Source organism: Cygnus atratus, chromosome 5, assembly GCF_013377495.2.
Source record: "Cygnus atratus isolate AKBS03 ecotype Queensland, Australia chromosome 5, CAtr_DNAZoo_HiC_assembly, whole genome shotgun sequence".
In the NCBI taxonomy this organism is placed as follows: Eukaryota; Metazoa; Chordata; class Aves; order Anseriformes; family Anatidae; genus Cygnus; species Cygnus atratus.
Window position 1 is genome coordinate 41318350 of NC_066366.1, and position 13397 is coordinate 41331746.

Below are 13397 nucleotides of genomic sequence, written 5' to 3' on the forward strand. Positions count from 1 at the left end.
CATCAGGTTCAAACCAACGAGAATTGTACCTACTGAACAGGGAGGTTGCTCTTGGCCTGGGAGAAGACTGTGCCCAAACTTGGAGCAGCAAAACCTGCCTTCCAGTGCTGCTGGACATCTGTGCCCCCCAGCACCACGGCCCACATGTGGCTGGATATCTGCGCACCTTTGCTCTGAAAGGACGGACTGCAGCAAGCAGATTAAAGCACAACAGGCAGAGAAGCTTCTGGCAAGCCAAGCTTAACTGCAAAGGTCTCCACAACCCGCTGCCGTGCTGAAGCATCCAGCACCAAAGCAGGAAGCGGGCTGGTCCCCCACTGAACTCCTCCAAGGAACAGAAAAATGCTAACTACTTGTTTATATGCTGGAAGCCCGTGTGTGCAGTGATCTGCATAACAGAACTGCCCAGGCTGTCTCTTTGTGTGTTTTCCAGCTCCTATGTTAATCACTGACCCTGCTGACTCTGGCATTTACCAGTGTCTCACTGCCCTGTGAGCACTGCTTTGCATTTGCAACCAAAGAAGTTAAAAGGATGAAGGATGAGAAGGGGAGGCAGCAGCTGTGGCTGCGAACGCCAGCCGCCCGGGGAGCACGTCCAGGGCTGGCCAGTTTGATAGCGAGAGTGGAACTGGCGGGGGAGATACAAAGATTGCCTGAGTGGGGGAAAAAGCTCACCAGGGGATGGTTTAGGTCTCTCTTCCTTGCAGTGCGACTTGTCTGTGTGTGTGTAGTACAAGAGATCTCAGGGAGCAATGGGGCCCAGGTTTCGGTCAGCTTGGGTGATGGCCCTTAGCTGGGGCCGGGAAGACTTGCAAGGGGTGAGAGTAGGGCCAGTCCACAGCTTCCAGGGAGCTCGCTCCTCCTGTCAAACTGTGTTCCTGGGAGGTGAGAGAAGCAGTGCTAAGGCTGGATAGGTGGTGAAACTTAAAGCCAACGGCCAACCCACCCAGCTGGGACTGGAACCCCCTGGTGGCTACAGCCAGGGGCTGAGTCTTTGTGAGGATCGTTCCCCACTGGCCAGCCCCAGGGTGGTGGCCAGGAGAAGCCACGCAGGAGAGCCAGAGGTGCAGGAGTGTGGGGTTCAGTGGGTGGCAGGAGGCCCTGGAGCTCAGCAGGGGCTTTGGGACAGGGACGGGGTTAGGTGGGGAGAGCTTGGCAAGAGGAAAGGCCCGAAGGAAGCTCTGGGCTTGTGCGGAGGACGTAGGGTGGAGCTGGTTTTGGTGGCTTAGCGATGGCGAAGCGATGTGCCTGGCGCGCGTGCTGTTTGCACAGCCTCACGTGACGCCCCGATGAACCCATTGTGTGTGCGGGAGTTAAGGAGGGGGACGCGGGGCCGGAGATCAGGCAGCGGGGCAGAGATAGCGGGCAGGAAGGCTGCTCCGGGGGGCCGGAGAGGGGCTGCGGGGGCACGGGCCTGCGGGTGGCACGAGCGTGGCTGGGAGGCGAGGGCAGGGAGAAGACAGCCGTTGTTTGTGCCCATATGAGAAGGTCTGGGAGCCTTCGCCATCCCGCTGGGCCCAGCAGCCGGGTCAGACACACGCACTGTGGCTGCGCCAGCCCCACCACCATAGCGCTGCCCGCTCCGGACCCGGCACCCACACAGCAGCGCGGGGCCACCTCCGTCCCGCGGGGGGCGAAGGGCCGGGCTGACACCCCGCTCCCCGAGGCCGCCCTGCCGCGGGGTGGCGGGGGAGCTGCGGCCCTGCGGGGGCCCTGGGGCCGTGGGGCCGGGCGCCGCGGGCCCTTTAAGCGCGCTGGCGGCGGGACAATGGCCATTATCACTTTAGCTTTGGAAGTGACCCCCGGCCCGCTCCGCTTTCATCTGGGCCGGGGCGGCGGGGATGGCCCGCTTCCTGCCGGGGGAGGGGAGGGGGAGCGAGGGGAGGGGCGGCCCGGCCCGGCTCGGCTCGGCCCGGCCCGGCTCGGCCCGGCCCCGCGCTGCTCCCGAGGGTCCACCGCGGGGCTGCCACCGGGGCCGCGGCGGCGGCGGCTCCGCGCCGCTTCCTGCCGCCGCCCTTAAAGGTGCGCAGCGACGGGCGGGGCGCGACCCGGCCCGGCCCGGCCCGACCCGCGGGGCCAGGTGAGTGCGGCCGGGGCCGCCCCGACGGCGGCGGCTGCTGCTGCTGCTTCCCCTCCTTCCTCTCCTTCCTCCGTCCCCTCCTTCCCCAGCGGCTGCCCGGGCACCGGCGTCCTCCCCGTGCCCCGGGGCTGCGCGTCCCTTTGTCCCCCGGGCGACAGCGCGGTCCCCGTGGGAGCGGGGCTCTCCTCCTCCTCCTCCTCCGCTCGGGGAGCCCCGGGCGGCCACGGAGGTGCCCGTGGGTCCGCTCGGGGAGCGGGGCCGTTGTCAGGTGCCGCTTGGGCTCCGGAGGTAAGTTCCCCATCCCCGGGGAGCCGCAGCCAGGTGTCGCTGGGATGCGTTGGCCTGGGTTAGTGCCCGTCGGAGATTTATTTATTTTCCTTTCTAAAGCAAAGTCGGGGAGAAGTGGGGGTGATGGCTGGTGGGAGCGGGCTTCCCTCGACTGCGGGAGCCCCAGGGGATGATATTTCTCACCTAGCCAGCCCCTTGAGGTTTTTGTGCTTCTCTTGTGCCGCTGCGGTGGTTCAGCTGAAAAACCCCTCAGGTGAAAGCCCTTGCTGCCCGCAGCTGGGCTCAGGAGCGAGCTGAGCTGTCCCACCCAGCTGGGGGTCCCAGCAGACCTGCGAGGTGCTGGTGCTCAGCAGCAGGGGCTGAGGGCTCCCGGATTGCCACTGGTGGGAGCGTTTTCAGGGCTGGCTCGGGGAACTTGCACTACTGGATGCCACCAGCCCATCAGTTTAGGTGAGAGAACGTGATCTGCAAGTACTCGCTTATCTGTTACAATGCAAAAGCGGCCGGGTTAGCTAAAACCTCCTTTATCAGCGCCGAAAAGCTCACTCGGTTGCTTCTCGGGGCTGTGGCGGGTTGGGGAACATTTGTCCGTCACGTTCAGATGGCTGTGCTGGGGGAGCAGGGGGAAAAAACCCTCACTCTGCAGCAGCTCCTCTGTGTCAGGAGCTGCTGGGCTCGCTCTGCCGATGAGCCCAAGCCCGCAGCTCAGCAGTGGCTGATGTCCTTTGCTTCTGGCTTGCCCGGCCCCCCTCCATGCAATCTCCCGGGAGTTTATCTGCTATGCTGGAGCCGTGGCTTTTGCCTTAGGCTTGCCTGCAAGGTTCTGTTGCTCCAGCTCTGGGTGGCAGGAGCTGGCAGTGACATTGAGGCTGTGGGTTATTCCTTAAGAAAAGGATTAAAATCTGTGCCTCCACCTCCTTCTGTTCCCCCCTCCAAGCCGTAAGGGGGTGGGAAATGCCCACCAGGCCATAAAGACCAGGCGTGTTCCTGGTGCTCCCTAGCTTGTCCCGGCTCCTCGCCCCCTCCAGGGGAAAAGCTTTTCGCCTCTTCCTCTCCCTGCTCTCCCGGTGGCTGCAGGGGATGTGGCCATGGAGGATGAGGGCTTGGGCTGTGCTGGGGCTCTCCCTGCCTGGCTGTGTGGAGGGGCAGCTCTGCTTCAGCTCCTCGCCATGCGCTGTTCGCTGCTGGCTTAGTGAAAATGCTGCTCTGCAGAATAAACTTCCGTGAGCCTCCAGGGCAGCAAAAGTACAGACCTGACCCAAAGTGACAATCTGTTGTGGGTTAGCCCTGGTAGGGGAGGGGTACAAGTGAGGAAACTTGTGGTTTGAGATAAAAATCACTTAGTGAGCAAAGGAGAGATGGAAGAAGGAAGAACAAAAGTAACTGATGCGAAGCAATCACTCACCACCTCCCATGGGTATGTTGATACCCAGCCAGTTTTCAAGCAAAAGATGGCTAAAGGTCTTCCTAAACCCCCTCCTCAACCTGTCTATTGCTTATATGGCATGGAATAGCTCTGGTTAATTTGGTCATCTGCCTGGTTGTGCCCCCTCCCAGCATCTTGTGCATCCCAAGTTTATTCACTGGGTGGTGGTGGGGGGGCGGGCAGAGTGAGAAACAGAAGGTCTGGATGCTGTGCAAATGCTCTTTAGCAATAGGTAAAACATCAGTGTGTTATCAGCATTGTTTTGGTCACAAACGTAAAATGCAGCCCTGCAGGGGCTGCTGTGAACAAAATTAACTCCATCCCAGCCAGACCCAGCACACAACCCTGTGCTTGCTTGGTTGAAGGGTCTGAGGACAAATCTATCCCTTTCCTTTGCAGCTGTGTGCCTTCTCCTGTGTTGTCTCTGATAGCTGATGCCCTGCAGCTGTACGTGAAGGCTCTGGCCTTCAACATGTAGGGGGCGATGGAGGGGCTCAGCTCAGGCAGGGGACCTGATCAGGCGACCTGATTAAAGGCAAGGGGCAGTGGCAGCAGCGCAGGGCTCCCCGTGGTGAAGCAGCCTGGATGCAGCGGTGTGATACGTGGCACCTTGTCCCGTTTGCTGTTTGGTCATAGCCAGGGGGTTGTAGGTACTGGAGCAGTGGTAACGTTATCTGCAGCAGGGCACAGGATGGAGAATCAGGAAGGGTCAGGCAGGACGTCTGCTTTGCTTCAGGACTGCTGCCTCTCTCCGTGGCATCTCCCTGCAGAGCTGTGAGTGCGTAATGATACCTCCGAAGTGTTTGTGAGAAGGTGGGTCTCCAGCTGGGATAGGAATGAAGGAGATGACAAAGTGATGCCCAGTATGCAGGGGGTGGCACAGAATGAGCAGGGCTCTGCGTGTGGAGAAAACCGACCAGATTGGGCTGCTCTGAGTGAAATGCTGTGCTCTGTGTGCAAACTGATTTGAGAGGGAAGGACGGGGCTGCTGGGGTGAGGGATCTGAGCTGGCTGCTGATGAAACAGTGCTGAAGGGGGATGTGGTGGTGGAGCTGGATCACGGGGGTGCTCCTGGAGTGGCTGGGGCAGAGCCATGCGGGTGTCAGGACCAACGCTGACAAAGGAGGGGATGCGGGTTTGGACCCTTGGATCCTCTGAGTGGGAGCTGGCACACAGAGGATTGGGATGGGTTGAGGTGGAGAAGAAGGGCTCCATGCAGCCCTTGAGCTACCCACCCAGTTCTCTCTCCATCTGCGCTTTGGGGTTGCCTCCTGCCTAGCAGGGCTTCTGGGGGCCGCACTCTTCGCCCCTTCTCCCCGGCTGGCAGGGCTTCTCTGCTGAGCAGCAAGTGACACCTAGTGTCAGCTCAGGCACCAGTAACTGTGGCTTGGCTCGGCTCCGGCCGTTCCTCCTGTCTCAGGTTTTGTGGTGACTGCAGCAGCAGGGAGGGAGCAGCTCCTTGTCCCTTCTGTCGGCCTGAGTGCCTTTCAGGCTGGTCCCCCCGTGCTCCTGCACAGTGTTGCTGTGTCACCTGTGTGTTCCTGCTGAGATGACGAACATTTCACCCCTGAGGCTCTTTATATGTGCTGGCGGTGGGGAGGTAAAATGCACTGTGGGGCAGCAACCTGGGGGGGAGCTGGAGGTAGGGGTGAGGCTGGGCACAAAGGTAGGTGTGCAGGGGCTGACGGTGGCCTCATCTCCCACCTGGATGCATGTGGTTGCTCCTTAGTTTGACCCAGACATCTCCGGAGGCTCTGTGCCACGCGTGCTGCCCACAGGAGGTCACTGCAGAGCAAGCTGAGCCCATGTCCCTGTCCCAGGTCTGCCTGTGGGGACCCAGGCTTCCTCCTTTGTCCTTGGGAGTGTGTTTGTGTGTGTGTTGGGGGGAGAGCAGTGGCCTTTCCTCCACCCTCTTCCCCCTTCCTAACCTTTTGGAAAGAGCTGGAGGTAACAGGCCCCCATCAGCCGGGAGCATGCACTGTCTTGATCTCATGCAGCTCCTTTCTTTTTGCTGCCCTTCAGGATGATCCAGCGGCACCAGCTGGTGCAGTCTGTGCTGCAGGAGCTCCAGGAGGCCACCGAATGCTTTGGTCTGGAGGGTCTCACCAGCGCCGCGCTGGAGGCAGAGAGGACCCTGTCATCCTTCTCCCTGCCCGGCTATTGCGGGAGGCAATTTCAAGAGGAGCTGGAAGTTGACCGAGTAGCCAGGAGCCTCTATCCCGAGGATGCCCCAAGTAACATGCTGCCCCTGGTTTGCAAAGGGGAGGGGAACCGCCTCTTCGAGGCAGCCAGCGTGCTGCTCTGGGGCAACCCCAGCCTCAGCCTGGAGCTGCAGGTGCGTACGGTGGTGGAGATGCTGCTGCACAAGCAGTACTACTTGAACGGCATGATTGACTCCAAGGTGATGCTGCAGGCTGCCCGCTACTCCCTCTGCACCGAGGAGACCCCGGAGATGACCAGCCTCCCCATGGCTATCCTGGAGGCTATCTTTGATGCCGATATCAAAGCTACCTGTTTCCCTGGCACCTTCGCCAACATGTGGCATGTCTACGCTCTTGCCTCAGTGCTGCAGTGTAACATCTACTCCATCTACCCCATGAGCAACTTGAAGATCCGGCCATATTTCAACCGCCTCATCCGGCCCAGGAAGTGCGGCCCGCGGACCTCCACGCTCCACATCATGTGGTCGGGGCAGCAGCTTTCCAGGCAGGTCTTCAAAGCGCAGTACTTCGTGGCCGTGGTCGGTCTGGAGGAGCTGGAACCCACGATGCCCTCGCCAGAGCCTCCCGTCCAGCCCATGAAGACCCTCGAGCTGCTGAACAGCGACCCCCAGCTGACGTACTCCAACCTCCGTGACAGGTACAGCATCACCAAGAGCACCTTCTACCGCTGGAAGCGCCAGTCTCGCGAGCACCGGCAGAAAGCAGCTGCCAGGTTTGCAGCCAAACACTTCCTTCAGTCCTGCTTCCAAGAGGGCAATGTAGTCCCCCTCCAGCACTTCCGACAGATGTTTCCGGAAATCTCCCGGTCCACGTACTATGCCTGGAAGCACGAGATGCAGAGTGTGGTCAACGGAGATGCCTCTGCTCTGGCTGAGGCCCATGGGTTGCAGGAGCTTCACAGGGATGTCCCAAAAAAGGCTGTGGATGAGCCGGCAAATTCAGAGGCAAGCTTTAGGCCCCCGAGTCCTTCCCTAGACCCAGTCCAAGCAGGGATCTTCATGCGAGGAGCCAAATCCTACCTGGAGAAATGCATCTCCATGAACACTCTGGTGCCTTACAGGTGCTTCAAGCGCAGCTTCCCCGGCATCTCCAGGTCCACTTACTACAACTGGCGAAGAAAAGCAATCAAGGAGAACCCCAACTTCAAGCCCCCTCAGTCTCCCTTGGATAACCCCAAACCTCTAGCCATAGGAAAACCACTCCTCCAGCTGAAGCCAAGCAGCTTGCCTGTTAGGAAGAGGCTGAACGGAGACCGGCCAGCGCCCAGGAGTCTCCTGCAGCTCAAGCCCTCTCTCTGCTGGAGGAAGCAGCTGCGAGACGTGGCCCGGAGGCAGGTCCAGCAGTGGCAGCTGCCATTCAGCAAGTTTCGTCTGCGCTACCCAGCGCTCTCCTCCACAACCTACTGGTTTTGGAAGGGCAGCGGGCGGGCGCTCAGGCGGCAGCGCCTGCCCTGGGCCAGCTCCAGGCGGCTGTTGAAGCGGGTTGCTGCCCTGGGGCCGCAGAGGGCCGAGCTGGGTGTCAAGCCCCAGTTCCCCGTGGAGGTAGCGAGCAAGCAGCTAGAGAAGCCAGCGCCGGCCACCCCGTACAACGCCACCATTTCGGGCTACGCTGTGTCGGAGCGAGCCAACAGCCGGATGTTTGTGATGGATGTGATCGCCACTGCCCAGTTCAAGGCGCAAGCCAAGCTGTTCCTGCAGCAGCGCTTCGAGTCGAAGACCTTCCCCACCTACAAGGAGTTCAGCGCCCGCTTCCCCCTCACGGCCCGCTCCACCTACTACATGTGGAAGCGTGCCCTGCACGACGGGCTGACCCTCGTGGATGCCTGAGGGCTGCTTCGCCACAGCTGCTCTGTGCCCTGCGGCTCTCCGGTGGGGTGTCCAGGCCAGGGCCCAGGCCTAACTTTTTGTTCCGGTTTTGTTTTGTTCCTAGTCTCTGATTTTTCTTTTCTGGGGGGTTGAATCAGGTATGGGAGTGCCTGCACGGTGCCCGCTCCTGGAGATGGGAGGAGTGGGAGGCAGGCTCTGGCTGCCCCGGAGGAGAGGGGCAGAGGGGTTTCGTCCTCAGTTGTGCTCAGGGGATGGGCAGGGGTCACAGGGCATGTCAGGCCTCCAGCGTATGCTGAGGGTGGAGGACTTGAAGGGCTGTCTGCCCTGGGCACGTGTGAAGGAGTGATGGGGATGTGCGGAACTGAGCATGGAGGCGCCCGGCATCCCCTCAGCGAGCCCCAGCCGTGGGTGAGGGCGGCTTGGGGAGTGCTCAGTGGTTTTTTGGGGGGATATGTGTACATCTCTGATCTGTGCTCCTCCCAGTTAAGGAGGATGAAGGCTTAATCTCAGGTCAGCACTGATGCCACTTTAGCTTTCGAGCTTTTAATAGCTGTCCCTAGCTGCCCTGATCTTCCCTGGAGGAACCAGAGGCTGGTAGAGGATGGATTTGGTTTGTGTCCCCATTGTAGCCTGTGCTGGGAACGCATTAGGTTCCCTTGCCAAACCAGGAGCTGCTGTCCTTTTTTTTTGTTTTGTTTTTTTTTGTTTTTTTTAAGGCTCTGGAGAAGCCGTCCCTGACCTTCCTGGTCTTGTAGCAATGGCCTCTTTCACACAGTCCTTCACTCGGAGCTGGCAGCTGCCTTCTCTGTGTCTCTTCCCTGGTGCCTGCAGGAAGGTGTCCGCCTGCGGTGGGGCAGGGACCAAACCCTGTGGGCCCAAAGTCTCTCCCTGAGCCACTCAAGGCAGTGTGGCTGTCTCCTCACAGCAAACATGGCTGCGTACGCCTGACTTGTAACAATTGAAAGCAATAAAGACTTCTGCTCCCAGTCCTGTGTGGTTCCTCGCTCCTAGGTGAGGGATTTCTGGGCAAGGCTTTTCCCTCTCCATTTGCTTTTCAGAACTGGGTGGCGACCCCTTAGCTAGTGGTGCTAGCGGGACCTTGTCACTATCGATCCACCCCTAGAAAATGCTCTGTGGGGTGAGTGGGTGCCAGGTTGCTGTGTGTGGTCCCAGGGGAGGGGATCTGGGGCTAGGGGTGTCCTGGGGAGGGGACATGGGGCCTACGGTGGGAGCCGGGAGGTGCTGAGTGGTGCTGGGTGCTGCTGCAGGGAGCTCTGAGCGCCTGGGCTCTGTGTGTCAGGAAGTAATTGGAGTAATTAGCTGCCAGAGACTTCTCACCAGTGAACTCCTCCAAGGGACCAAGCTGGTAATTACTCCAGAGTGATTATCTGTGTCTCCAAACTGCCCGAGGCTGGAGATAGCCACTTTCCCACTTTCCACGGCGGCAGCAACTGTGAAAGCAGGCATGAGACCTCTGGGCTGGGGCTGGGCCCTCCCTCTGCTGAGCTGTGGCAGCAGAAGCTGTAGGTTGTCTGACTGCTGGTGCTAGCCCAGGTCCTCCCAGGGGACCCTGAGCCTGGGGCAGGCTGGGGCCAGGGGCAGGGTGCCCATCAGACACGGTGTGGGGCTGCTGATGTGATGGGTGGTGAGCGCTCGCTATTTACAGGGGCAGTTTGAGGCTGAGCAGTGTCTGTTTGGGGGGAACCCCCAGCGCTCGATTCACACCCGTTGTGCTGTGCTTGTATGGCAGGAGATGAATTTGAAGCAGTCCCAGCAGCTCTGCCCTGTGCTGCCGATAAATCTCTCCCTTTGCAGGCACGGAGCGGGATTTAGTTCAGGTGTCACTGGGGTCCCTAGCAGGCAGGTGCTCAAAAGCACTGACCCCAAGCCGAGATGGAAATGAAAACAGTAAAAGGAGATTAAAACGCGGAGGCTGGGGGCTGTAAAGCCTGTGCGGAGCAGCTCCCCACCCGCCTGTGATTTAGGGCTCTGCTCATCTGCTAACACACCTAATTCACATCCATCCAGGTCCATCACGCTGTGCCGGCCGGGTCGGGGTGATGGGGCTCATCCCTGGTGGCAGCCATGCACCAGGGCAGGACGTGAACGTGGCAGGGGTGCTCTGGGGACAGGGACCGTGGTGCCACCCTGCTGTGTCCCTCCTGTCCTCAGGTAGGGTGAGAGCAGCGTCCCACCCAGCGGCAGCACGGAGCAAAGGCAGATGCCTGCCGGTGGAGGCAGAATGTCATCCCTGCAAGAAAACCAGGTGGTTACGTGGGGGACCGCTCGTTCCTCGGCTGGGCTGGGCTGGGCTGGGCGCTGCTCCTCGGTGCGGTGCAGGAGCTCTGCTGCACCTATGGCGGGCAGCGGTCTCTGTCCAGAGGCTGTCCTTCCCACGGGACCAACAGTCTGCAGTCTTGCAACTCAGCATGCGGTTGGCATCTGGGCCATTCGAACAAGAAGTTTGCCAGATACGGTCGTTGTGATGGAAGTGATGTCTTGACAAAAGGACCTGGGAGCCCTGGTGGTCCCTGTTACCTTCCTGTAGCAGAGATGATTTAGGGGCCCACAGTTCACAGGGCACGAGCAGCTCTGAGCCGTGCGAGGACCACCAGGGTGGAGATACATCCACAGCAGGCGGACAGAAGAGCCAGTGTCACCATTCAAACGTGATCAGCAAACACAAATGCAATTAATCATCAAGAATATCTATGCGGGGAAGGGAGGAAAGAAGATGAGGGAAAAAAGGGACCACCTGGATCAGTCCCCTGGGGAAGCCCCTCTGTACATTTCCCACTGCCCGATCCCATCCCAGCGGCACTGCTCTGGTCATCAGGGTTGCCCAGTTTCCTTATTCGTACTTGGTATTTCCAAATCCTCCTGATTTTGTCTCATTAGCAAATGTCACCAATGCACTCTTCCTTCCTCTGCTGACTTGCTAATGAGAATACGGGAGAAGATCAATCCTCATCCTGATCTTCAAGGATTTTATCCTCCAGCCCAATAGAACTTCTTCTAAAATATTAATAACCCATTTACAGCCATCTTAGCTGGTCTGGACCAGCCCTGCCTGACAGCTGTCCACACGGTGCCATACCAGCTGCTTAGCTGACTTCCAGATGCTGCATTCCCTGCCCTTTTCTAGAAAACAAGTGAGCTGATGTGCCCGGTTGGTTTAGCGTAATCAACATCTGGAAAACACATGAGCTTTGGAGAAAACACTCAAATATAAACACACTTTGAGAAGGAAAAAAAATCCATCTTTCTTGTCCAGTGCTGTCAAGAGTTCCCTGTCTGCGCCCAGACTTTGATTTATGACTTCGCGGATGGCATTTTGGCAGAGATTACATTTCTTTGCATGTCAGTTCTCCTTCCCTGCCTTCCTCCACACCCTTGTCCCCAGCCTTCCTCCACTGGGGGACCTTGGGGACCAGGGGACCTGGCTCAGGAGACGCAGTGATGTGCTGATGGTACTGGGGAGAGGGGAGGGGATGATGCCCGGTGCTGAAGCTTGCAGGTGTTTGTTTACTGACAGAAGGAGGTGGAAAAATCCCGGTGCTTTGGGGTGCTGCAGGATGGTCCCCAACCATTCCCAAGCATCCCCATGCCTTGGGATCAGGGGGACACAGAGGAGGGAGGCGTGCAGGGTGAGACAGCTCATCCTCACGGTGCCCTCCTGCACGTGAGGCTGCCTGAGATGGCGGAGGGAGAGGAGAGGTAATGAGCACTCAGTTTTCCGGCCTGATGCTGCAGCGATGGCCCTTACTTGGCTTCTCTCCCAAAAATCCTTCCCTCAGCCCCGGAGGGGTGGCACGGCCACCGGCTGTACCTCCCCGCACACCCTGCTGCAGGCTGTTTGTGGGGAGCGGAGGGGAGGGGATGCTGCCCAAGGGACGCACTGATGCATGCTCTTGCTTGCCTTTTTTTTTTTTTTTTTTTTTTTTCTTTTTACGGGAATAGACAATGTGCCCTGTCTCGGATAATTAGCTATTTCCTCACCAGATTGTTGTGAAGGGAAAACACTGGTGAGGAGCATTAAACATTAAGCGAGGAGGACGGACCCTGCTCGTTGTTCCCTGTAGCTCTTTTCTTGCCAGCCCCAGAGGGGTCTTGGTGGGGCAGTGGAGGTGGTTTTGCCCTGACAGTGCTGGCTCGGGGAGCAGGTGTCTGTGTACATCCTTGTAGGGCATCACTATTTAACCAAGCCCCCATCCCCAGCTCAGGGAACCCCAAATCCTCTCTTGCCAGCCCCCAGGAAATCTGGGGGACCCATCACCACCCATCACTGCCCTGGGGTGGGCACCTCTGGTTGCCCAGCCCAGTCTTCTATTTTCTGGGTTAGAAACGTTGCCAGGCCACAATTTGTCCTCTTTTGCCCAAAATTTCTGAGATCCCACTGTGGGGCCGGGACACCTATGGAGCTCTGCTGTGGGGCTGCAGGTCCCAGAGGAGGGGGGTCCCTTCCACCTGGGAGAATGGGAGGGAGGGGTTGAGGAGTCACACCTCCACAGCCCGGCTGGGTTTCTTTTTTTTTCTTTTTTTTTCTTTTTTTTTTCTTTTTTTTTTTTTTTTTTAATTTTCTTAGCTCAGTCACATTTCTGGAGCTTGCATCTCCCCCGACTGCCGTGGCTCCCAGGCTTTTTGCTTCCTTCCCTTCTGCTCCGGCGGCTGCAGCAGACGCTGCGAGTCTGCGATAAGTTATTCAGCAGCATTCTCCATGCTGGTCCTTGGATTTCAATTTCCACATGTTTCCCTTCAGGCTGTTTCCAACTAATTTCTCCATTTGCATAATGCCCCCCTTAGGGATGCGCTTGCTCAGTCCCTTCCCTCCCCCCTTTTACAAGATCGTCAGAGATTCAGGCTATTAGCGGAAAACTCTTTAATTCTGCTGGTCTTTCGGAATTAGCCGAGTCCTGCCCCGTGTGCCTCCAATTAAAGGAGACAAAGGGGCGTGCAGGGATGAGCAGCTTTTAGGGACGAGACCTGGCAAGGTTTGGGGACGCTGCCATGGGGATGAGAAGTGGGACCGTGGGGGTAGGGAGAGGCTGGTCCCCGTGCCCATCGCATGCATCCAGCTCCTCGGGTGGGGATGTCCCTCACCTCTCCCAGGCACCCCATCACTTCTTTCCACCATCAGAAGCACGACCTGGCTAGTCACTCCTAATGTTCACATTTTCCTGCCTCTCTTTGAGCTCATTTTTTTCCCAGCTTTTCCTCTAGGCAGCCTGAACAGAAACCCTCCGTCCTCTACCTAATTCTCCTCCGTCCCCACATGGCTAAAAGCCCCCAATACCACCCTGCTCCCCGCGAGGGCTGCCGGCTGTGATCTACGTTGCAGTACGTCTCCCCCCGAGCTGCCCAGACACCAGCTGGATGATAACCTCCGTAGGGAGCTGCAGAAACACCTCCAGCTCCCAGCCATCGCAGCACTCCTGCGGCAGCCTGCAGAGCTCACCTCTTCCCGCTCCAGCGCCGCGTTATTACAAACAGCATCCTTTTTGCCTGCTCCTTTATTAGCTCTTCCACATTATAAAAGATAATGGGAACTTTCAGAA

The 13397-nt window shown here is 58.6% G+C and overlaps 1 protein-coding gene across 1 annotated transcript; it reads left to right on the top strand.

Annotated features, from left to right (window-relative positions):
* The first annotated feature begins 5817 nt into the window (after window positions 1-5817).
* VRTN (vertebrae development associated) lies at window positions 5818-7842 on the top strand. The gene has a single exon (XM_035539887.1). It carries the CDS (start codon window positions 5818-5820, stop codon window positions 7840-7842), a length of 2025 nt encoding a protein of 674 aa, XP_035395780.1.
* Window positions 7843-13397: the final 5555 nt, after the last annotated feature.